The 25,344-nt window shown below is 37.2% G+C and overlaps 1 protein-coding gene across 1 annotated transcript in view; it reads right to left on the bottom strand.

Annotated features, from left to right (window-relative positions):
• The window catches only part of mcf2la (mcf.2 cell line derived transforming sequence-like a), a 93,387-nt gene that overhangs the window by 21,952 nt on the left and 46,091 nt on the right, over positions 1–25,344 (bottom strand). The window contains exons 3-12 of the mRNA XM_079811711.1: positions 21,384–21,474; positions 9,523–9,642; positions 9,283–9,399; positions 7,176–7,325; positions 6,189–6,313; positions 5,374–5,488; positions 4,116–4,235; positions 2,842–3,033; positions 1,466–1,657; positions 1,146–1,305 (exon numbers count right to left, since the gene is read on the bottom strand). Coding sequence (XP_079667837.1) covers positions 1,146–1,305; positions 1,466–1,657; positions 2,842–3,033; positions 4,116–4,235; positions 5,374–5,488; positions 6,189–6,313; positions 7,176–7,325; positions 9,283–9,399; positions 9,523–9,642; positions 21,384–21,474 — 1,382 coding nt within the window. The remainder of the gene's footprint in view (positions 1–1,145; positions 1,306–1,465; positions 1,658–2,841; positions 3,034–4,115; positions 4,236–5,373; positions 5,489–6,188; positions 6,314–7,175; positions 7,326–9,282; positions 9,400–9,522; positions 9,643–21,383; positions 21,475–25,344) is intronic.

Here is a 25,344-nt window from a genome sequence, read left to right as displayed (position 1 = left end):
AACTGAGAACCCAATAATCCTGAGCTCTGGGAACTAAAGTAAATGTGAACATTGGAGATAAATAAACGTATCCCCAAGTGTTTGTATGAATCATCCGAATTGTTAAGTTGTGATGTAAGGAAAGCTGTTTCCAAGTCCAAAACACAATTTTTTTCTTCAATTGAGAATATCATCTCAACAGTCATTTATTTATTGCACACGTTTAAGCTCAGCTTTTAAAAATTCACAGTGTACACTACAGTTTCCTGGCTCACAGTGTCCCACACACCAATATTTAACAATTCAAAAATGATGAATTATTGTCCGGCCATTTATTTAAAAATAAAGGTTAAAAAAGGGGGTTTCACAGCGATACCATAGAAGAAACCTTTAAGTGAACAGTTCTTAAAAGAACCATTTTTTCTTAGTGTAACATTTTAATAATCTGAAGAATCTTTTTCCACTATAAAGAACCTTTCGTAGAATGGAAAGGTTCTATGGATGTTAAAGCTACACTGTGTAACTTTTTTAGTTTATTCTTAGCTAAAAACACTTAGTTCTTTCAAAAATATGTGCTCATTAATGTATATTTACTTCTTTCAAGTAATAAAGTAAAGTATTCTCGTAAGTTTATAATATGCCATTGAAAATACATACGGGTGAGGGGTTCGAATGCCGGTCGCCATGTTGCCCCTCCATCTTGAAAGTACATTAGCCAAAGAGGGACATACCCGTAAATTCCCAAGCTTCGCCTTTCGCGTTTTAACACTCGATGGCACAGTGTCGAATGTGGACGAGGTCGAACTGGAAGCCATGTTAATCTTGGACTAAATCGGCCACCGTAGGAGTTAAAACGAAATCGGAATTGAGAGGAACAGAAACTAATATTCACTGGATGGTCATATACCTTTTCACCACTAGATGGGGGAAAATATCACAAAGTGTAGCTTTAAAGATTCTTCATGGAACCATAAATGCCTAATAGTACCTTTATTTTTAAAAGTGTATGGAGAAAACGGTTAAGATCCTGTTTTTTTAGTATTATTACAGCACACTGTGAATGTATAGTAGTTTGCTTTTGGCATCTGATGGAGCATTTGGACCTAGAAACAGTGACACATTTCTGGGAAACCCAACACACAAAAAGTCACGTTTAGGGGGTTAACCTGGAGACAAGACGGGTGATTTGATGATGGCCTCTGGACGTGGGGCGACGGGCTGCACGGGTCGTGTCTGTTTGGCTGCTAACTTCTTAAGACTGACCCTCCTCTTCTCGAACATTTCCTGCATGGACAGCTGCTTCTGAAACACTTTGTCCACCTGTTCCTGTTTGAGCACGGAGAAAATATTCATACTCAACAAACTAGACACAAGACTTTTGACTTTCCATATCACTTAAATAACCAATACAGTAAATGTATAAATAAAAATCTATACACACGTATTATGGCTCAGTTCTGTTTTATAATGCTTTTCTATCTTTTACCCTGAAGTCTTGAGTGAGCACTGACTCATAGTCCCTCCAAATTGCACTCAAATCGGTCAGCTTGTGCTGATTGGCTGTATCCAGGTAACGCTCAATCTCATGCAGCGCTGACTCCGCCCCATCCTGTGATTGACACTTATCCACAGGCTGAGATGCCAGCAGGTAGATCCCATCATCACACCATTTAGTGGCCTGAGAGTGACAGAGGAAGAAAAAGAGTCAGTCGTCATCATTAAAGGGGGTCACGAATTCAGAAATCAAATGTTCCTTGAGGTTTGAACATATAAGAGGTCATCATACTATAAGAATATCCTGTAAGTGTTAGAACTGAAAATTTCCTTATTAGTCCAAGAACAGCTTTTATTATAACCAAGCCCAGAGGATGACTCGTTGTGGAATGTACCTATCGGAAAGACCGCCTCTGCAGAATAAGAACTTCATCATTGCAACTTTGGCCCCGCCCACTGGCGTGTTAGTGAGATGACGAGGAGAGAAGAGAGATACATGATCACTGGACTTAAAATAACATTACCTTCCAAAGGATCCTAATGCTAGGAATGTGGTTATTTATTTTCAACAATGTGAATGTCTCAGTTGAACATTATTTGTTTGTTCGGTACATTTCACTGTGGATTCTTTGGTAAATCAGTCGTAATTTTGGCGCAAACTTTGCAAACCTCAACAGTATTGCCACAACAACATGTAAGTAACTGTGTTGATTCTAATGCCTGATTAATTCTAATGTGATGATTCATGTCCAGTCAGATGTTCTTTGTCTAGGTGTCAGTAAATCAAATCGGCCACAATGCTCATCACTGCAACCTTTCATGCCACAATCTAAATATAATGCTAAATAACTTTTCACGATTAGTTAATATTAGTTAGTGCTTAGTTATTTCATATGCAGAGATGTTAGCCAATCACAGCAGCGGGCGTTCAAATCAGAGGTTAAAAAAAAAAAGAGGCTAAAACCAGGGTAGGAAAAATTCGTTTTATTTCCAAATTATGGCAATTTTTTATGTAAAAATCATACTAATATTATAAGTGCACCGCAGGAAACATTATAAAATATTAAAACCAATGTAGTTCAAGGTTGTGTCTTCTAGTCCATGTAGGTAAGCTTTAAGACCATTTGTAATCTAGTTCTATTCCTAAAAGTTGACAAAGCCTCCTCCTAAATTATAAATAGAGTCTATGACCTAAACTAAAGGCTATTAGCTATTTAGCAGAGCATGATCCATTTGATATGCCCAGCTCCAACTTCCAGTTTCAAATGGAAATACAGTATGTCAGCACAGGAAGAACAGTTGTCTCGTTGACTTATTTTAGAGAGGTTTTGAACAGTTTTGATGAAGAAATCAACAGGGCGGGCCTACCTTTTCTAGACACTGGTGTAGCTCCATGGCTTTGAGAAGATGAGCTTTCTTGGCCTTCAGGAACCCGCTGATCTCCTCACACACAGCCCTCAGCTCAGAGCATTTGGGCAGGATGGAGTCCACAGCGTAATGAGACGCTTCAATCAGCCGATCTGCATCACACGCTAGAGACAGAGCCTGATCCAATACCTCCTACAGATGGAGAGATCATTTTTTTCTTTTATTCAGAAAGAACACATTGAATTGGTCAAATACAACAGTAAATAGTACATTTCTAATGTCAAGGTTACAAAAGATTATAATGATTTCAATTTCAAACAAATGCTGTTCTTCTCAATAAAGAACCCTGAAAAAACTATCATGGTTTCCACAAAAATATTAGGCATAAACAGTAAATAGTTTTCAACATTGATAATAATAAACGTTTCTTGAGCAGCTAATCATCATATTAGAATGATTTCTGAAGGATCATGTGACACTGAAGACTGGAGTAATGATGCTGATAATTCAGCTTTGATCACAGGAATAAATTATAGTTTAAAATATATTAAATTAGAAAAAACTGTTGTTTTAAATTCTATTATTATTTTACAATATTATTGCTTTCACTGTATTTGTGATTAAACAAAATACAGCCTTGGTGAGCATCTTTCTAAAACATAAAAACAAATCTTAAAGACCCAAGTCTTTCACGGCATGTGAATATTTTTATTTGAATAAAGTGACCATGCCAGCAAAAACAAAACAAAACAGTATTTTAAATAATATTATAAACTTTAAAATTATGCTATTGGTGAAGGTGACTTAATTTTGTTGGTTAATATTTGGGTGAAAAAAAAATTTAACTGCGAAAAAAAAAGAATCAAGTTTGCCACTTCATGGCCACCCAGAACTCCCACAATCCCCCTGTGTCAGCAGAATGATTCCAGCGTAGTGATGGGTGATTTATCACATTGGGTAGAACACCCCCCTCTTCTTTCTGCAGGACGAGGACATGTGGGTGATTTCTCTGAAAGGGCCTCAAACTGCCGTGCTCAGCAATTTCATTAAGGAAGGCGAGATTTACATGTTTTATAAGACCATATGCTCGTATCTACACACACTAGAACATTATAAGAACAAATTAATGTTTGCTGGGTATGAAGGGAAGAATCTATTGTGTCTGAAATAGATTTTTCGCAGTACTATGTCATTTGATTTTGTATCTGAATAATGGTGTCAATGTCATCAAAACAAAAAAACAAAAAACAAAAAGACAGCATGTTAATACTTACACAAGCTCGCTCTTCATGAATGGTCAGCTCTTTTAGGATATGTTCAGCATGGGCAGGGCTTATTCCTACTTCTGAGAAGCCTGATAGTCTGTCATACACCAGGTCTAAATGAGCTCTAACCTACAACACAGAGGAACAGCCATTTTAATAACTGCTCATACAGACCCACACACACACACAATGTGGTTTATGGGGACTCTCCATAGGTGTAATGGTTTTTATACAGTACAAACTGTGTAATTCTATCCCCCTACTCTACCCCTACCCCTAAACCCACCCCATCACACAACATTTTTGGCATTATTTGAATTTCAAAAAACACTGTTTAGTATGTTTTTAAGCTATTTGGTTTACGAGGACACAGGAAGTGTCCTCATAAACCATGTTTACATTGTAATACCCATGTCATTATACACTCATTATACACACTTGTGTCCTCATAAACCATAAATAAATTAAAAAACACACATAAAATTAGGTATGCACAATACATCACAACCAAAAACCACCATTAGTAGATATTGAATGTAAATCAGCTGATATTGGATATTTAGTTGTGCATGCTCATTTACTCTTTGTTTTTAAATTTAGACACTTTTCAAAAACTATTAATACCGTCAAATGTATTATTTCTTTTAGCAAATATTAAAATTAATATCCAAATGTTATACTGCACATCAGAAACTCACGTTTCTTGCATTTACCGTTTTATATTTCCTAGTCAAAATAGTATGGATTGTTTTATATTTTATAGTATAAAATATAGTATACAATTTAATATCATTCATTTATCCGTTACCAGCCAAAACATGAAAATAATGATCAGTTAAATCCAGGTATCTTATTATTAACTACAACTAAAACTACTATAAATTATTTTAAATTAACTATTAAAAACTATTAAACAAAAAGTTTTTTGGTTAATCGAAAATAAAGTGGAAATAAAATCAAATTTAAAGATTAGATGATAAACTAACTTTTTCCGAGGCAACATTTCAGATTTTTGAGTTAAAAGTTAAAACGTAAATAAACATAAATCAAATCTAAACAGAAAAACTAATTACAAAAGCACATTACAAAATGACTGAAACTAAAATGAAAATGAAAACAGAAAATATAACAAATAAAAGCTCATTCAAAATATTAATGAAGCCTATAATAGTAAATAAATAATTATATAAAAAACAAAGCATTATCTATGTATCCCTATTGAAAACGTGTTTGAGATATTACAGATGAAGCAGTCTGTGTAGCTCACCTCCCTGAAGTCCTGCTCAAAATGCCGCAGTTGCAGACATTGCTCTAGCTTGGTCTGATGTTTATCCCAAAAATCATCAAATGCCGTTTCGGTCTCATCTAACTGACCAAGCAACCTATAGAAAGAGAGAGAAGAATATTTCACCCAAACGTTGTCACCATTTACGTTCTTCTGTGGAACAAAAAAGGATATGTTTTGAAGAATGTCCAAGCTGCTTTTTACTATACATTAAAAGCATACAGTAAGCAAAGCCAAAAAAGGGTCTTAAGTCAGATTTTTTTCTTTTTGTCTTCTGAAACCGAAAGACACAGTAGCTTCTGAAGTCGTAACTCTGTAAAAATACTGCCCACTGTCATAGCTCTGAAATCTCATGCTGAATGCTTGACTGTCTCCATAAATAAAAACCTCAAACAAATATAGCCACGTCGAGATAATAAAGGCGGACAGCAGATGCCTATGGATATTAACACACACACACACAGATCCCAGAATGGTGCTGCACTGAAAGGTCATGTGAGTAGAGCTGGATTCAGTATGTTCCTGTAAGTCAATGCTCTTTTTGCATGCATGTTTGTAGATTTGCTGTATAATCTTCACCAGGTGGCTTGTCTTGTTGTGTATGCAAAAGCACTGCTGACCAGAACAGCTTAATAAGGACGAAAACTGACCAAGGACACGCAACAGTCTGCTGCTGTATTGTAACCGTCTGGTCTCTCCTTTTTGCATTCCAGCACGGTAGATGATAACACACACACACACACACACACACACACACACACACACACACACACACACACACACACACACACACACACCTCTGAACAGTAGCCAGGTTCTCCAGTTCATCCTGGTTCATGGTGTAATCTGGATCTTTCACCAGCGGCTCATTGATGCTCTCCAGCAAACGTCCTCCCTGACAGAGAGCAATCTTCAAGTCCTCCTGCACACACACACAAAATAAACATGCTATTCGGTCCGAATGAAGCACATGAATTATTTATGTAAACTTAAGGTTTGTTTATAGCTTATGGCCATGTGAATAATCCATGTTAAATTATTTATGATATTACTGGACCTCTTTTTAAGTGCCATGCCAAATAATGAAATTATGCACCTCTCTGGAATACTTGACTCTGGACCATTCTGGTCATTTTTTTTGTACAAAGACTGGAAAAATGTATGTATATTGTACAATACCAGTCAGATGTTTGGAATAATGAATCAAATAATTAATAATTAATAGAACGTTCAATTCATCAAAGAATATTGAAAAATACATGCATCATGGTTTCCACAAAATATATTAAGCAGCAAAAAAAATTCAACATTTGTCAATAATAAGAACCATTATTAATAATTGAAAACCGATAATAATGATTAATAATTGAGCAGCATGTTATAATGATTTCTGAAGGATCATGTGACAATGAAGACTGGAGTAATGATGCTGAAAATTCAGATTTCATCACAGGAATAAATTATAGTTTAAAATATTATTAAAACCTAAAACATTTTGCATAAGAGACTAAAGAACAACAACAAAAAATCTTGATTTTTCCAAACTTTTGACCTGTAGTGTATATCGTTGTAATGGCAATCAATCTCCTTCAAGTATCATTTTGCTTTCTCTTTCTTTTTACATTGGAATAATAATTAAAAAAAAAACTAAAATAAATACAATAAAAACAAAATAAATTGTCTAAAAAGCTGTGTTGAAGCAGGATAATGTACAATCAGCTGGTCATTATAAATAAACCCTGATGTTTAGTACCATGACATTAAGTTTTACTTTGTTTTCTGACCTTCATCTTGTCCTTTTTCTCTGTGTGGATGGTTAGAAGGTTGGACGTGGCTTCAACATCATTGGGCAGTTCTGTCTCTGCCAGCTCTGTCCCGAAAGACTGGAGAATCTGTGCTGTTTTCTTCACCATCAGAGCAAAACCTTCAATGGCCTACAGGCATAACACAAACCAAGAGACACATCTGCTGGATCATGCTACATCAGTGCAATACGACACCAATCACATAACAGCAAGATACCCAAACACAATCACACTAATGGCTGCGTGTGCAACAAATAAGAAACATCCACATGCACTACAAACTAGTGCACAGTACTCAAAAACAGCAGCCACAGATCAATACGGAGGTGCTGAAAATCAATTACTTATTTCTTAAAAGCAAGTCCACAAATGGAACGAGAGGAAAGGCAATTCAATTGCTCGAGGTGAAGACCAACATCCTTCTAGAGCACTCGTTTTTTTAAACGCGTCATTATAATTATGAAGAACCAAGACTTAAAGGGATAGTTCAACCAAAAATGAAAATTAGCCCATGATTTACTCACTCCCAAATCATCCTAGGTGTATATGGCATTCTTCTTTCAGACGAATACAATCAGAGTTATATAAAAAAAATGTCTGAGCTTTATAATGGCAGTAAATGGGAGCCCAAAATTTGAAGCCCAAAAAAGTGCATCCATCCATTATAAAAGTAATCCATACAGCTTTGGGGGGTTAATAAAGGCCCTCGGAAGCGAAGCGATGCATTTGTGTAAGAAAAATATAAATATTTAACACGTTATAAAGAAAAATATCTTGCTTCTGGCAGACCGTCTTCCATATTCAACTTCGGACATATTCTCTATGTTGCACGTAGCGTAAGCGTTTTGAACTACGAGAGGCGCTACACGTTCTTCACAAATTGAATATGATAGGCAGTCCACTGGAAGCTAGATATTTTACTTTATAAAGAGTCACAAAAACCCATCGAGTCGCTTCAGAAGGCCTTTATTAACCCCCCTGGAGCCGTGGGATTACTTTTATAATGGATGGATGCACTTTTTTGAGTTTAAAATGTTTGAATTAGCCAGGACATTTTTTAATATAACTCCAATTGTATTCGTCTGAAAGAAGAATGTCATATACACCTAGGATGGCTTGAGGGTGAGTAAATTATCGGATACTTTTAATTTTTAGGCAAACTATCCTTTTGAAAGGTATGTTAAGAATACTATAGCATTCTATCATACTACAACTAAATATGCATAGTATGAAGATAGTATGAACATTTCCACTTTCACTACATGAACAGAATTCACTGATAGCACACTGCATAGAACTGTATCCCATTATGCAACTTGTCCTCAATCTCATGAGTGGTAAATACACTGGGAGGATTTTTAATATCCATTACAAATGTAATTTGTAAATCAATTACATATTACCATATTTACACTACCGTTCAAAGTTTGGGGTCAGTAAAGTTTGAAAGAAATGATAACTTATACAGCAAGGAAGCATTGAACTGATTAAAAGTGACAGTAAAACCATTTATAATGTTATAAAAGGTTTCTATTTCACACAAATGCTGTTCTTTTTAACTTCTTATTCATAAATGAATCCTAGAAACAAATGTATAAAAACAGTTCAGCACGATAATAGTAAGAAATGTTTCTTAAGCATCAAATCATCATATTAGAATGATGTGACACTGAAGACTGGAGTAATGATGCTGAATTCAGCTTTGATCACAGGATTAAATTACATTTTAAAATATGAGACTTCTTTCAAAAACATAAAAAATCGTACCCTCCCTAAACTTTATATCGGTAGTGTATTTCTAAAATGATCAAAAATGATCACTTCACTGACATAACCATGTAACATAAGAGGTCATGTGACAAATAGCATACTACACCATATACGTACTGCACAGTATGCTATATAGCACTTCCTTTTGAAAGACACTGCTAGTTGGAAGCTTATATTGTTTACTCATTAAATAATTTGGTTTTCGTCCAATCGTTCATTCATTGTGTGGCTTCTACATCTACTTCTACATCTGTCCCCACTCTTCATTTCTGTGTTCCACCCATCAGTACTGTAGTGTAAAGGGAACTGTACTCACGGTGCGGTGTGAAATCCATTTCTCATGGCAGTACTCCTGCGTGCCGCCCAGTTCCTGCGTGAGCTGTGTGCGGTCGATGTAACTGTGGAGCTCAGTCACAGAGCTGAGCATGATCACCTACACACAGAGTTCATAATATAGGGCACTTCTCTCATGTCAGCGTATAATCCGTTTCATTACGCTCTTCATTATCCACACATCGCACGCATTCAGTGAGCATGTGTGTGTGTGTGCACTTACCGGCACCTTCATTTTAAACTCATCCTTGTTAAACTTAAAGAAGATGTCTGAGATTGTCCGCTGGAAGAAGGTTGTGGGTCTCAGTACCAGCACCAGCTGCAGGTTGCCTGGGAAAGAGCCCTATAAAACACACAAACACAGAAAACTAAGAAAAACATGCAAAACAGGCAAGCATAAATAAATATTAATACCAAAGCTCATGTTAGTGAGCCATTACATTTGACTGATACAGCCTCCCTCCCACTTTCTGGATTGACACACACATACACACACCCCATCTATATTCTGTTGCCATGACAACCCAGTTTCTTGAGACACTAGAAAGGCTAACAATGGTCTCACATATGCTCCCTCCCTGAGCTCTCTCTCTCTCCCTCCCCTTCTCAGTGAATGCAAGAACACACACCCCCCTCATGGAGTTCTTGTGTTTACAGTCTCTTCATTAAAATGCCTCCCTACTGGGCACCACGTCAAATCAAAAATATGTCCTCAGATCAATACGGAGCTGTGATGTTTGCGTGGACTGTGGTGTGGGTCTCCTGACGGCAGAAGACTCAGCAGCCCCCATGTCTCAGCGTAACTGACCGTGTGTGCTGGTCAGTAAGCAGTGAAGCAGAAAGAAGAGGCTTTACAATGTGACACTGAAAACTGATTTAAAAAACATTGGTCCTGTATTAATATGAATATATCTGACCATTCAAAATTATATACATTTACACAATTTATTTATTAAAGTTTATTCAGTTACAATAAATAATTTCCTTGATAAGAATGGAATAACATATTAAGTTAATTCATTATAGTATTAAATTTTTTTTTATTTGCGATTAATTAATTGGCTCATCAAATTTGGCTGAGAAATGACCTCCAAAAAGATCATTTAAAGTCATTATTGTGTTAAATGAGAAAAGCATTAAATAGACATTACAAAAAGTAGCTTTAGAAAGAAATATTTTATTTGAACGATTTTATCCAGGTGATTTTTTATCAATCAGAATCCATCCTGCTGTAACATGCTCGAGCATTTAAAGTGGCAGACAAGTAAGCATATCAAATAAACAGAATGATATCGTCCGCTGGTGTGGACGCTAATATAGTTACAGTGGGGAGGACAAGTATTTGATACACTGCTGATTTTGCAGGTTTGCCCACTTACAAAGCATGTAGAGGTCTGTAATTTGTATCATAGGTTCTCTTCAACTGTGAGTGACGGAATCCGGAAAATCACATTGTATGATTTTTAAGTAATTAATTTGCATTTTATTGCATGACATAAGTATTTGACACATCAGAAAAACAGAACTTAATATTTGGTACAGAAACCTTTGTTTGCAATTACAGAGATCATATGTTTCCTGTAGTTCTTGACCAGGTTTGCACACACTGCAGCAGGGATTTTGGCCCACTCCTCCATACAGACCTTCTCCAGATCCTTCAGGTTTCGGGGCTGTCGCTGGGCAATACGGACTTTCAGCTCCCTCCAAAGATTTTCTATTGGGTTCAGGTCTGGAGACTGGCTTGGCCACTCCAGGACCTTGAGATGCTTCTTACGGAGCCACTCCTTAGTTGCCCTGGCTGTGTGTTTCGGGTCATTGTCAGGCTGGAAGACCCAGCCACGACCCATCTTCAATGCTCTTACTGAGGGAAGGAGGTTGTTGGCCAAGATCTCGCGATACATGGCCCCATCCATCCTCCCCTCAATACGGAGCAGTCGTCCTGTCCCCTTTGCAGAAAAGCATCCACAAAGAATGATGTTTCCACCTCCATGCTTCACGGTTGGGATGGTGTTCTTGGGGTTGTACTCGTCCTTCTTCTTCCTCCAAACACGGTGAGTGGAGTTTAGACCAAAAAGCTCTATTTTTGTCTCATCAGACCACATGACCTTCTCCCACTCCTCCTCTGGATCATCCAGATGGTCATTGGCAAACTTCAGACGGGCCTGGACATGCGCTGGCTTGAGCAGGGGGACCTTGCGTGCGCTGCAGGATTTGAATCCATGACAACGATGGCGTAGTGTGTTACTAATGGTTTTCTTTGAGACTGTGGTCCCATCTCTCTTCAGGTCATTGACCAGGTCCTGCCGTGTAGTTCTGGGCTGAACCCTCACCTTCCTCATGATCATTGATGCCCCACAGACAATACTGTGTCTAAAATATAACAATATTAACTTCTTATTTATTGAACTGTTGTATAGAATCAATATCACATTTTCACTCGTGCTATTCGGGACAAAAACAGCACTTGTGTGATATTGTGCTCGTTACTCGGGAGATATTTCTATTTCATAAGACATAAATATGAGACAAAAACTCATACAGAGGCATTTGCGCTCAAACTCATGTTTGTAGCACAATAGTGCTGGTTTAAACCAAAAAGTATATGATGTAGTACCAAATTAAAATTCAAATCAAATTTCATTAGCATGTTCCCACTGCACCCAACTGCCCAGTCACTCTGACCACAGATTTAAAGGGGGTGGTGAGATGAACAATCGGGATTTGTTATAAACACTTGAGCCGTCCCAAGAATCACAGTCACGTCCATACAGCTCTGCGGGAATCTGCCAAACATGAGATGAGATAATCCTACAGTGGGCTGATCTCACAGTCTGCCACGCTGAAATGCCTCCAGCTCTGGGTTGAGGAAAATTTGTTTACCCTGCCCCCCTTTTTTTCTTGGACAGTGCTGTTGTTTGTTTGTATTCTCATTTAACAATTAGGAAAGGGTGAGATTCAAGGGCTAACGAGAATAATTAGAGCGACAATTGGACGTTTGTTTGCAGAGTGGACTGAGAGACAATGAGATATGGCGATTCATTAACTTCACACCTGAAATTTAACATATTCAGCACATAACTAATTACTCGTCACATGATTTGAATGGACATTAAAACATCCGGCTTGTGGAGCCAACAAGCAACTACCACAACACCCTTGCGAAATACTAACATGGTTCCGTTGTACTCTTTGTAAGCAATTGTCAAATCCAAATGAGCAAAAGATTTTACATTCATAATGCCCAAAAAGACTCACTCCGTTCCATTAAAAACCTCATGTTTGATTGCTGACAAAGGAGTCTCCTCAAATTGAACACCGCCTTCATATTACCATGACAATATCCTGTTCCTCAGAGGCAGATTCGCCATGCTTGTCCCCAACAAGCCGGCAATAACCGAAGAGTCGCAGGGGTCGGCTGTGAGCACAACAGGAAGTCGGAGAAACACGCCCCATTATTGAGTCCTCCATTAAAGCTCATTCAAGCAGATGTGACCAACACAGCTCCTCTTTTAAGAAGCTTTAGTAAACCGCTGTGTGTATGTGATTGTATTACACGATTGCCTTGGGCCTCTCATAAAGACTGCAATTACAAGATAACGTACCATTGGTCTCGTTTCGTTCAGAAAATGAATTGAATGTGGTTATATACACAGAGCAAACACGCACCCTATGTTTTCCCAAATATGATGCAGTCATTAAAAACTCCACGTTGTTTCTCCATGATGCAGTGAAAATGTGGTCACCCTCCCTTCCCCCATACTCGCTTACTCGCTGCATTATTATTATGGGTGGGTGTGAGTGTGCATATGTGTTTGTGTGTGTAAGGACTGCAGTAGTGTTTGTCCGCACAGTCACATTGCAAAACATTGAAATATCAATGCTGATAATGATACCCAGAGAGCAAGGATGCTGATGGGTAATATCCATCCATCCATTCATCCATCTCACTAACACACACAGGATATTGAGAGTGAGAACAAGTGTGAGACAGAGAAAGGAATTACTATGTGCATTTATGTGGGTGTGACTCAATGTTCTCCTGGGAAAGCCATATGTGTGTGTGCGTGTGTGTGTGTGTGTAAGGAGATGGAGAAACTGTGTCTCCAGGGAGCAGCTGCCACGACACTGATATACCACAGACTAATCAGACACGTGGCATGTGGAATTCAATTAACACACACACACACAGGTTTGTTTTGCTATCTACATGAGGACATACCATAGGCGTAAAGGTTTTTATACTGTACAAACTGTACATTATATCCACCTACACTACCCCTACACATTCAGTATTTTTACATTTTTAATAAAACATGGTTTAGTATGTTTTTAAAGCTTTTTTAAATTTGAGGACATATGAAATTTCCTCATATTGCATGTTTAAGTCGTAATTCCAGTGTCATTATACAAATTTGTGTCCTCATCACACACACACACACACACACACACACACACACACACACACACACACACACACACACACACACACACACACACACACACACACACACACACACACACACACACACACACACACACACACACACACACACACACACACACACACACACACACACACACACACACACACACACACACACACACACACACACACACACACACACACACACACACACACACACACACACACACACACACACACACACACACACACACACACAATTCTGATTAAATTACTTTTTTTAGTTAAATTGGATAGTAAAATGAGCCACACAGTCCAGGGAAATACTACTCATTAAGGCCCATCATTTCCAACTAAACAATCCAGACACATTCCAATAAATAGCTAGGAATTTAAATCCCAGGGACCCTAATGCTCACCTCCGTGACCTTTCACCTTTCATCTCTAACCTCATAACCTGTGCGAAAATCACTGTTATGTACAGCTCAACGTCACAGCTGAAACGCCTTTCATCAGAGCGTTTCACTCTTAATAACCGTGGATGGATGTGAGGAACCCAAATGTGGTGTGTCTTGATATCATGAGGCTGCAGTCAAACTTAACATGGTACAAGGCACTGATGAAATCAGTGAGCGCCAGGAGAAAATACAGATGGCATAAAGCAGTTCTCATGACTGAAAAGACTGTTTTAGGGCATTAAAAGGTTTCACTTATGAGCTAGTCTCATGTAGGGACAGGTTTAGATGACATACAATCTTAAAAACAAAGCTTCTTAATGTACATACCACAAAATGTTCTTTATAGTGAAAAAAGTTAATCACAATAAGAAAAAAAATGGTTCTTTTAAGAACTGTTCACTGAAAGGTTCTTTGAACCAGAACCAGAAATGGTTCTTCTATGACATCGCTGCTTTAGAAGCTTCATTTTTAAGAGTGTATGTCAGACTGGAGTGAAATGCATTTTGTACAGCTTTATCTTCTGACTATCCATTACAAAAACCATTGCCTGAGCCATATATATAATAAAGTCAGGGAATAGGCTACTTCAAAGACTCTACCCGTAGGATAAAAATGGATGTGGATGCTTTTTTTCCTTTTACTGCGGATGTCATTGGGTAGACGCTCTCCTGTCTTTCATAACACGAGCCTCTTAACAACCTCCCTTGAGACGCCGGAGTGAGCACAGAAGGGAGATGCCCATCCACGCTTTCAGGTCAAAGAAAGGAAATGTTTAGCGGCAGTAAAACCAGAACCAGCAGCACCCATAATAAAAGACCTCCAGACACAGCTAGTCGGTCTGGAGGCTGAAGAGCTCCACCGCTGGATGAAATGAGAGGGAGGAGCGTGTTAAATGCTTGTTTTGTTCATTCGTCAGCTGTTTAGTGTCAGTCATTGTGGAAACAACAGTTAATGCTACCCCTTATTAAAACTATATAAAATAAATGTACATTTGAATTTAAATTTTTTTAATGAGTTTTAGAAAATGTATGACAAATTATGAATTAATATGGTTTTTATATAAAAATTGAAACACAAATGCAAAATTTATTTGTATGTGTTGGGGGCAAGATCATTGGTCATCCATCGCAAATATTACAAGGATAGCACAATATTTCAATTTAGCTACATTGGGGAAGATGTTTATCTGTGCCCAATTATCATACATTAGCATGGATTAGCACACATTAAAATTTCCTAAAGTGAATTAGATTGGGCCATACGGGGGACTAGTTCCGTCAGACTTCTTTGTTCATTAGTGCATGTTGTAGAACGCACAAAATTGCACAAATCTAAATGCAAAACGACTAATAGTACCAATTCTAATAACAAAAAAAACCAATAATGAGAGTGTGCACAAGGGATTTTGTTCCATGTTAAAAGAAATGAAGAAAGTGATGAACACACTTGCAATTATGCCATAAACGAAACACATTAAGAACATCATTAACCAAGCAATCTAACACACAGCACAAGCAAACCCAAACATCAACATTTCCTCCATGATATATAAGGTCTTATTGCTCTTAATTTGTTCATTTGTGAAGCAACATTTTTATTTGTGTGAATGTGACCCTTTAATGACTACTGCACACAATGGGCTTAAATTCAAATTAATTATTATGCATGATGTTACTAGGACTTTGTATATTTTGTATTGATTCCAGACACGTGTAGGAAAATCTCCTCTGGCCGTTCCACACCAGCTGCACTGCTGATAACCATTACCAATCAGCCATATGTGCTGTGACGGAGGTTAGAGAAAGGAAGCAGTAGATTAAGTGCTTGTGTGTGCCAGTGTGTGTGAGGAGAAAGAGAGAGAGGGAGAGACTGAATGAGAAGAAAGGAAAAGGGGGAGGGAGAGAGAAACTACTGTATCTATGTACAGCATGGTAAAAGCTCTACTTAAAAAAAAAATGCTTTTTTTCCCCTGATCACAAAAACAATGTGTGTCAGTGTCAGTATATGGCAATTAAAGATATATTTGTATTTTTATTAACTATATTGACAGAGCAACCAAATTCATTTAAAGCTAGACATAAAATTAAGTAAAAAAGTCTGGGGTCAGTAAGATTGTCAGTAAGAAAACCAAGGTTGCAGTACAAACATTAATATTGAGAAATATTATTACAATATAAAACAACTGTTTTCTATTTGAATATTGAATATATATCAGTGTCACATGATCCTTCAGAAATCATCCTAATATGATGATTTGATGCTCAAGAAACATTTCTTATTTTCATCAATGCTGGAAAGAGTTATTTTCTGCTTAATATTTTTGTGGAAACTTCAATGAAACATTTTTTTAATAATCTTCGATGAAATTCAAAAGAACAGCATTTATTTGGAATAAACATCTTTTGTAACAATGTCTTTACTGTCAATTTCATGCATCCTTGTTGCATATTCTAACTTACCGACCCCAAACTTTTGAACATAATGCCCTTTTTGTTATCATATGCACAATACTGTAAGTACAGTAAGATATTCTATGCAACATTTTTACCATACGAAGATATAAAGTGCTATTGACAGGAAGGCTGAAAGTAAAATAGAGAAAGAGAGAGGGACATGAGACAAAGGAAGAATGATAATCCTGTTATTTCATTACTGTCAAACCTCTGACATCAACCACTGCAACAAAATGCATTATGGCTATGAAACAGAAAGAGAAATTCTTCTATCTTCATGGCGCAAGATAATCCTGGACTGTCTCATCATTTTTATTAACTAAAGTGGGTTTGTGGGGAATGTAAAATAAACCTCTCCATCATCAACACAACAGCACAATAATAACAATCTGAACTCGAGATTCATGTAGGCTACTCAGATATAGATCTGATGTCACAAATACATTAAAGCCTGTTAAAGACAAACGTTTGACTCACAATAACTGTCTGACATTAGAGTGCTTTAACATAAACTCTTAGAAGAAAAGGTTCTATATAGAACCTTAAAGAGTTCTGTTCATATTTAGAACCTTTTAGTGGTTCGCATCATGGGATCAGTTTAAGGTTTTAGTTCGTTTAGTTGCAATTCAGTAATTATTTGGTTAAATTTGAACACTTTATCAAGAGAAAAATTACACAACCTGGTAAACTTGAAATTATTATGCAATAATTTAAGACATTTCTCCTTATATAGAAGCTTTTGGGCATAAAGGGTTCTTTAAAACTCAGTCAAGATCTATATAGAAGGCCAATGAACCTTTACAGGTACAGTGACCATGTTACAATGAGCACCTATAGACTTTTCAACGACACAATTAAATATTAAGAGCTTGTTGCTCATTACTATCACTTAGTAAAACTATCCATTTACACTATTAAATGGACACTAATACAAAGAAGTGAATAATTCATTTAGTCGGTTTAGACCAGCTGTCATCTTTACAAATAAAATCAGTCATTCATTACATGGGATAATAAACAATCTGTCCAACAACTGCAACCCAAGTTAACAGTTAAACTTGGCCTTGCTTACCAAACCAAGTTTCAATTTTTCACTGTTGTTTAAAAGTTTGGGGTCAGTAAGATTGAAAGACATTTAGAAATTATTACTTTAATTCAGCGAGGATGCATTAAATTGATCAAAAGTGGCAGTGAAGGCATTTATAATGTTACAAAAGACATATTTCAAATAAATGCTGTTATTTTTAACTTCATCAATTCTTTAATTCAAAGAATCCACAACTATTTTCTACATTGATCATAATAAGAAATGTCTCCTGAGCATCAAAATCAGCATATTAGAATGATTTCCGAAGGAAATAATGCTGGAAATTCAGCTGCGTCATCACAGGAATAAATGGCATTTTAAAATATATTCAGATTGAAAAAACATATTTGAAATTGTCATTTTTTTTTTTAGAATATTACTGTTTTACTGTATTTTTTATCAAATAAATGCATGTCTTGGCGAATATATATTTTTAAATATTACCGACCTCAAACTTTTGAACACTACTGTATGTTCATATGCATGCATTTTTTCTCCATTCAGAACATTTATGCTGGTAAAACTTATATATTCTCATAGCAGAATGAAATAACACATTAGTGAGTGAATGTGAAAAAGCCACTAAACATCATCTGATATTCTCCTCTTATGTAGCGTTCCCGGCTAGCCTTGATGCCAGCCGAACTTAGCCCCGCCCACAACATTTGAGCTCAGGCAGTTCGGTCTAGACTTGATCGGTAGAGGAGTAATTATGCCCGAACAGAAACTGTTCAGACCAATGAAATTGTCAGGGCGGGCTTTAGACGATGGTGGACAGATGATCAACAGTAACGTAATCATCCACGTCACCAAAGGCGCTTGGGTTGAGTTTGTTCTAATCCTAAACGGAGAACTTGTTCGTATATGCATTCACCTTTACTATTTCTCTCGTAAATTATGATCGTGTTGGTAAGTACTCTGTGTATCCTCAAATAGTTTTTTTACAACACCGGCAAAGATCGTTTACACTCATCTTTTTCTTCTAATGTTACTTATTCCAGCGTGTGTGCAGACAGGGTTGCCAAGTTTTTACAACAAAACCCGCCCAATAGCTTTCCGGGGGGGTTTTCCGGGAAAAAATGGCCTTGGGGGGTAAAATGCGTATTATTTTGGCAGGGATGCCTGCTAAAATTCGCAATCCTGGGTCTGTATATCACATAATTGGGGTCTCTTCAACCCGCGGACATGGAAAACCACCCGCAGACTTGGCAACACAGCGCAGTTGAGTTCTGTTGACATTTGACAACTAAAATATGCGTCGCTCCGTTGCTCTGATTGGTTGTAGGTCTATCAAATTGAGGTCTTTCCTGGTTCGGTTGAAACACGGCCCATAATCACAGCCCAACGGAGCAGTATCAGACTCAAATTCTGACTAGAATTGAGTATGACGATGTCAAGCTAGTTCCAGGCAGGTTTTTGAGCACGTAAGTTACGACTTCAAACCACGACTCACGACTTTGTAGCACTCCAGGAAAAGTCACGCCAAACTGCCTGAGCGCAGGGAATTGTGGTTGCTAGATGTAAACAAAACATTGCGGACCGTACGGGGCTTATGCTCATTTACAATCATTTCTATCGCCAGAGGTGCTTACTCCTAGCTTATTTGAGGTAAACGGAGGAGAAAAACGGTGCATAAGGCAAGAAAAGCTGTTATACCTTTTATTTAACGTTATTTGTATATCCGTAGGGGCTGCCATTGTTGTTTCGCGGGCTATGTGACGTCAGAGAGCGTAACTGGGAGTACATCGATCTAGTATGAGTTCACGGGTGGGAAGTCACGGGTTTGACTGCCGTTCCAGTGCAGTTTCATGGGTAGAAGGTTGGAAAAACACGGGTTACGGGTTGCCTGGAACGTGGCATTCGTCTTCAAGCTTTAACCACAACCTTCAATAAGACCTACAATCCTCACAAAAAACTAGCACTTGTTTCCCACTGCTGTATTTTACCTGCCCTTTGGCAATTAAGTTAATTAATAATGTCAATAATAAGTGAAACAGCAATAAAACAACCAAAGTATGTTGTTTTTGACAATTTTGTCTGCGCAGCAATTCAAAGATAACTAAACAGTCAAGATCAAAAAATATAAACTTCAGTGCTGACATAGTTGCCACATTTTGCATTTCTTTGTAAAGCAGTGAAATACAAATGAGCAATACTTTTCTTGATCACTTATTAGCGTTTGTGAGTACTGACCTAATTAAACCCAGTTAATCTGATTAGCCCACTGACCTCTCCCCTACTGACCATCATACACACCACTACACTTGTTGACAGCCAGTTTACCAGGAGCATAATAGCACTGATGATCACCACAATCCACACTCAAAACAAGCTAATGAAGACCAGCTGCCATTGTTGATTGAACATAACTTGAGATCATTTGTGCTTTCAGTGTGCTGTGTTTACACTCTAGTGGATGTCTGCAGCATGCGGTGCTGTGGCGCGCTAGACATCTCTGTGGTGGATTAAATATTTACTGTTTCTATGAAAAGAACTGAGGGCCTTGTTTAGATGCCCTCCGATTTGGAATAACGCTGAAATTCTGACTAATCCACACATACAGCCGAAGGCACCTGCCTGTCAGCTCCTATTCTTCATACAGCATGGAAAAAACAACACACACATGCACTCGCAAAAGTTTCCACATTCACATGGACACGCAAAGAGATTTCATCTTGGAGTATTGAAACACATGCACTGCATTTTCTTGTCAGTACAAATAACTAAACATACTTAATTCAAGATAATTACTTCAAAAGCAAAATGACAAGTTAACAATTCCAATTTCTTTTTATCAAACTTAAGTGATTTTACACTTAAAGGGATAGTTCACCCAAAAGTGAAAATTCTGTCATCATTTACTATGGAAACTCAAGTTGTTCCAAACCTGTATGAGTTTCTTTGTTCCGCGGAACACAAAAGAAGACATTTTGAAGAATATGGATAACCAGACAGTTGATGGTCCCCATTGACTTCCATAGTATGAAAAAAAACTACTAAAGTTAATGGACCGGTTTGGTTACAGACATTCTTCAAAATATCTTCTTTTGTGTTCAGCAGAAGAAAGATATTCATGCAGGTTTGGAACACCTTGCGGGTGTGAAAATGATGGCAATTTTCATTTTTGGGTGAACTGTCCTTTTTAAACAAGAAAAACATTTTTTGACAATGGAGTAAGAAAACACATTTAAATTCAGTTTATTTTTCTTAAACCACTGGCAGATATTTTAGTCACTTAACATCCGTTTTCCAGAAAACAAGGAAAAACTAATGCAACTAATTGCAGTATGGAATTCTCTTAAAGGGACAGTTCACCCAAAAATTGTGTCATCATTTACACATCTATGTGTCATTTCCAAAACTTATGACTTATGTTCTGTGAAATACACAATCATATATTCTGAGGAACAGTTTAAAGTCAGTCGGGACCAAAACAATATTGGACCCCATTGACTTTCATTGTACAGAAAAAACAAAACATTGAGACATTTTTGTGTTCCACTTAGGAAACAGTAAGTCATACAAGTTTGGGAGAGTAAATAATGACAAAATAGTCTTTTTTGGTAAACTATCCCTTTAAATAATCACAATAGACACATTTAATCACATGTACATCCTATTTTTCTTCTCTCGCACACACACACAAACACACTGAGGGCTCACCGCGATCCGCAGCAGTGTCCCCTTCACTGATGCCCATCTGTCTTGCCGGCGGTCAATGACCAGGACGAAGCCGACCCCCGTCGAGCTGAGACTGAAAATCAGAGAGACACCATCACCATGGCAGCAAGGGCGCGAACACACACACACTTCCAAAAATCATAAACACTGACATACTGAAGATGTCACACACCTTAAAAGGCATTAAACAGGTCTCTACGAACTAACAAACAAACACACTGCAGTCATCCTTACAAATCAGACTGTACACTGCAGACTGTTATTTCATTTATAAAGGACACGTCTGCATTTGCCCTCTAACACCCAAGATGAAAGCAAAATGAATCCAAAAGCGTGTTAAGACACATAGACGTACGTTGAAATGCTCTAGCCCAGAATGCAAACGTAGCGCAGAGATGCTGAGCTGGTTGCGACGTCCATCACCATGGAGAACGGCAGCTCTCCGCACCAGCAGTATCAAGCTGCTTTTTAGTGACCGAAGCAGATGAAAAATCCAATTACACACTCCTGATATAAAAAAAGCCCCAGCATGAATGTGCAGAATCTACCACTAATGCTGCTATTCCAAGTGTCCTTCAGCAGATTTCGATGTATACAGATGGTTTTCCCTCGGCTTCTTTCTTTCCTTCAGTGCACCTTTGCTTTCAGCCCCTCTGTTTATGGTTCCATTTGAATGAATGCCACCGTAGGCATAGACCGGGAGAGCAGCTACATTTTGCCTCCCCCTCTACAGCGACCAATTGTGCAGCATCAGGTGCTCCCTCTCAACCAATCAGCGCTCAGGAGAGCACTGATGGACAGAGACTCGGAGACTAGCTTGAATTGCTAATACAGAATGTGGGTGTGAGATAGGTGCTGATTGATAATGAAAGCTCCTCCCAACAGAAACTGGCACTGCAGATACTCGTGTATCAAATCTGCCGCCATTACAGTGACATACAGATTGTGTGTCTCTTTTTCTGGCTCGCATTACCACTCCCGCCTTCTCCACCAAATTTCACACTCCCATCCCTTTTCTCTCCTCTCAATCCCACCTCCCCTGTCCCCCCTCTCAGCCTTCGGCTGTTTTTCTCAGGAACGTTTGTTCTCCACTCCTTTCATAGCGGAGGGCAAGAGAAAGAAGGAAAGGAGAGAGAGATGTATGGGGTCTTATCAGCTGAAAAAGCCCCGGTGCAGATCTGCACTGACATTGACTAATGACCTTGAGTGTCTGTCAGTAATAAATATCAGAAATCTGATGACAATCATCACTGTAATTATAACCGTCCATTCAAAGGCTTCTGGGGGGGTATGAAAGCCATCGGGTGCTTCGTTGCACATGATTTATGGTCATACTGGTCTGGTGCTTAGTCTATTACTGTTTTTAATTACTGTTCTGTGTTGTTAGTGCTTTGTATTAAGAGTGACAAGTAATATTTTTTATTATTATATAAATTATAGATAGCTGGATGAGCGAACAATGGGTCGAAGATATATTCAATAAAGTGCATTTGCATTTTCATTGTTAATACAAAAAATATATATAACCGCAAGATATTTGGGTTTGACTAAATTGTTAAATTAATTAAAATATTAAAATTTAATATTGTAGATGTTTTGTCAGAAAAGTCAGGGCAAAGAATTATTGAGGTTTATAAATAAAATACAAAATATAAAAAGCAACAAAACAAATAAATTAAAACACAACGAAACAAAACAAATAAATAATAAATTGTTTTAAATTAAATAATTAAATAAAGTTAAATTAAATTAAACATCTGGCATTGTGGCATACTTTTCAAGCACATTTCCCTGATTCCATAATGTGTCCAGACAGTAGCATAATGATTTTAAAAAATAAAAAAATTAGCATTAATTCAAGATATTCAATATTTAATTAAAAAACACTTCCATGATGTATACATTCTTTTACAATGAATTTTTTTCTTGACATAACAGTAATGAGAATTATTATTATTATTTGTATTACATTATAATACTTATATTATAATACTAAATGTATTTAACTCTCATAAAAATAGTCATGAAGCAAAAAAGGTTTTCTGGTTTATGGTTTTCTTCAAGTAAAACATAATTTCCTATTAATTTCTTTTGTGTTGAAATATGACCAGGGCACATTCTTGAGGGTTTTCAGGACAATCCCCCTTTATTCCATGAGCTGTTGTATTGCTCTTGATCTCTTCTCATTCCCCAAATCAGAACCAAATTAAAACCCCATCAGCCATTTTCAGCATGAAGAACTCCATCTAATTACTCAATCACCCCTCTCTCCCCGTTTCTCATGGGAATTATGGGGAAACAAGAGATGCAGAGAGACTGATAGAAAGCACAGGTCCAAAATCACTCATTAATTAGAATATTAACAAGGTGTGTTAAATTAAAGAGGATTTCATGGGATCAGCACAAATAGACCACTACTGAACTTTCACAAGGATTAATATGGCAAAAAAAACAAAAAAACAACCAGTATATACACATGCAAATTAATTCATCATCTCTTATTAATATGATGGCATCTCCAAGTCAATAATAACAATAATGTATTTCCCTGAGAATCTCATGTACTCAAATTATTCACAAACTAAGAATGCATATGTAAAACAAGGGGCATTAAGATCACCTTGTTAACCGTGTACATGATCACACATTTTAATTTCATGCATGATGAATATTGATGAGGCAGCAGTCACACACACACACACACACACACACACAAGCAGGCAGTATTGTCATATATTCATTGAATTGCAAACAGCATGACATTACAGTGGGGAAGCATTAGTTTGCCCCCTTCTGTCCATTTCAAGAACTAAAACAAACCACCAAAATATTTCTCATCCAGTCTCTCATCTACAGTACAGTGATATGAATCAATAAAATTATATAATCATACATTTAAATATTGTTTTTAGATATACTTTTTTTTTCTAGATTATAGATTGCAAATATGATTAGCTGGGTAATTTAGTGTTACCACACTTTCACCAACAAACTTTCCAATCGCTCATCACTGGATTTTAAACCATGTAATAGAGATTGGGGCATTTACCTTTATATATCAGGTAGATATTTTTGGAATTTAGATTAGAGTATTAGAATATATTAAAGTACACATGTCTCCAATAAGACCCTCAATGGACAGACTGATGTTATCACACTGGTTTGCATGCAAGTCTACATTACAAGCACTAAATACCCAATAAATAATGACTTTTATAGGTATGAAGAACCAATATATATATGTTTTCACATACCCTGATACTTCAGAGATTTCCTTGAATCTAGGAACCCTGGTTATTTTTGTTTAAAGGGATAGTTCACCCAAAAATGAGAATTATCCCATCATTTACTCATCCTCAAGCCATCCAAGGTGTATATGAGTTTCTTCTTTCAGACGAACACAATCAGAGTTATATTAAAATGTGTCCTGGCTATTCCAACACTTATGCATATATGACATTCTTCCTTCAGACAAATACAATCAGATTATATATATATATGTATGTATGTATGTATGTATGTATGTATGTATGTATGCATGTATGCATGTATGTATGTATGTATGTATGTATGTATGTATGTATGTATGTATGTATGTATGTATGTATGTGTATGTGTATGTGTATGTGTATGTGTATATGTATATGTATATGTATATGATAGTATATATATAAACTCTTCCAAGTTTTATAATGGCAGTGAAGGGCAGCCCAAAATTTATAGCCCAAAAAAGTGCTTTCATCCATTCTAAAAGTACAGTATTGCTCTGGTGGGTTAATAACAGCCTTCTGAAGCGAATCAACAGGGTTATGTAAGAAAAATATCCATATTTAATGAAAAAAACATAACCGTCAATATCTATGGTGGTTACGGCCCTGGAATGGAGTATATTAAAGTTGAAGTAGAACGGAGTATAAAAGGGAAGAAAAGAGAAAAGAGAGTA

This window comes from Gobio gobio, assembly GCF_949357685.1.
Source record: "Gobio gobio genome assembly, chromosome: 3".
Taxonomy (NCBI): domain Eukaryota; kingdom Metazoa; phylum Chordata; class Actinopteri; order Cypriniformes; family Gobionidae; genus Gobio; species Gobio gobio.
Note: the sequence above shows the minus strand (reverse complement) of the source record. Positions and strands in the feature narration are given on the sequence as shown.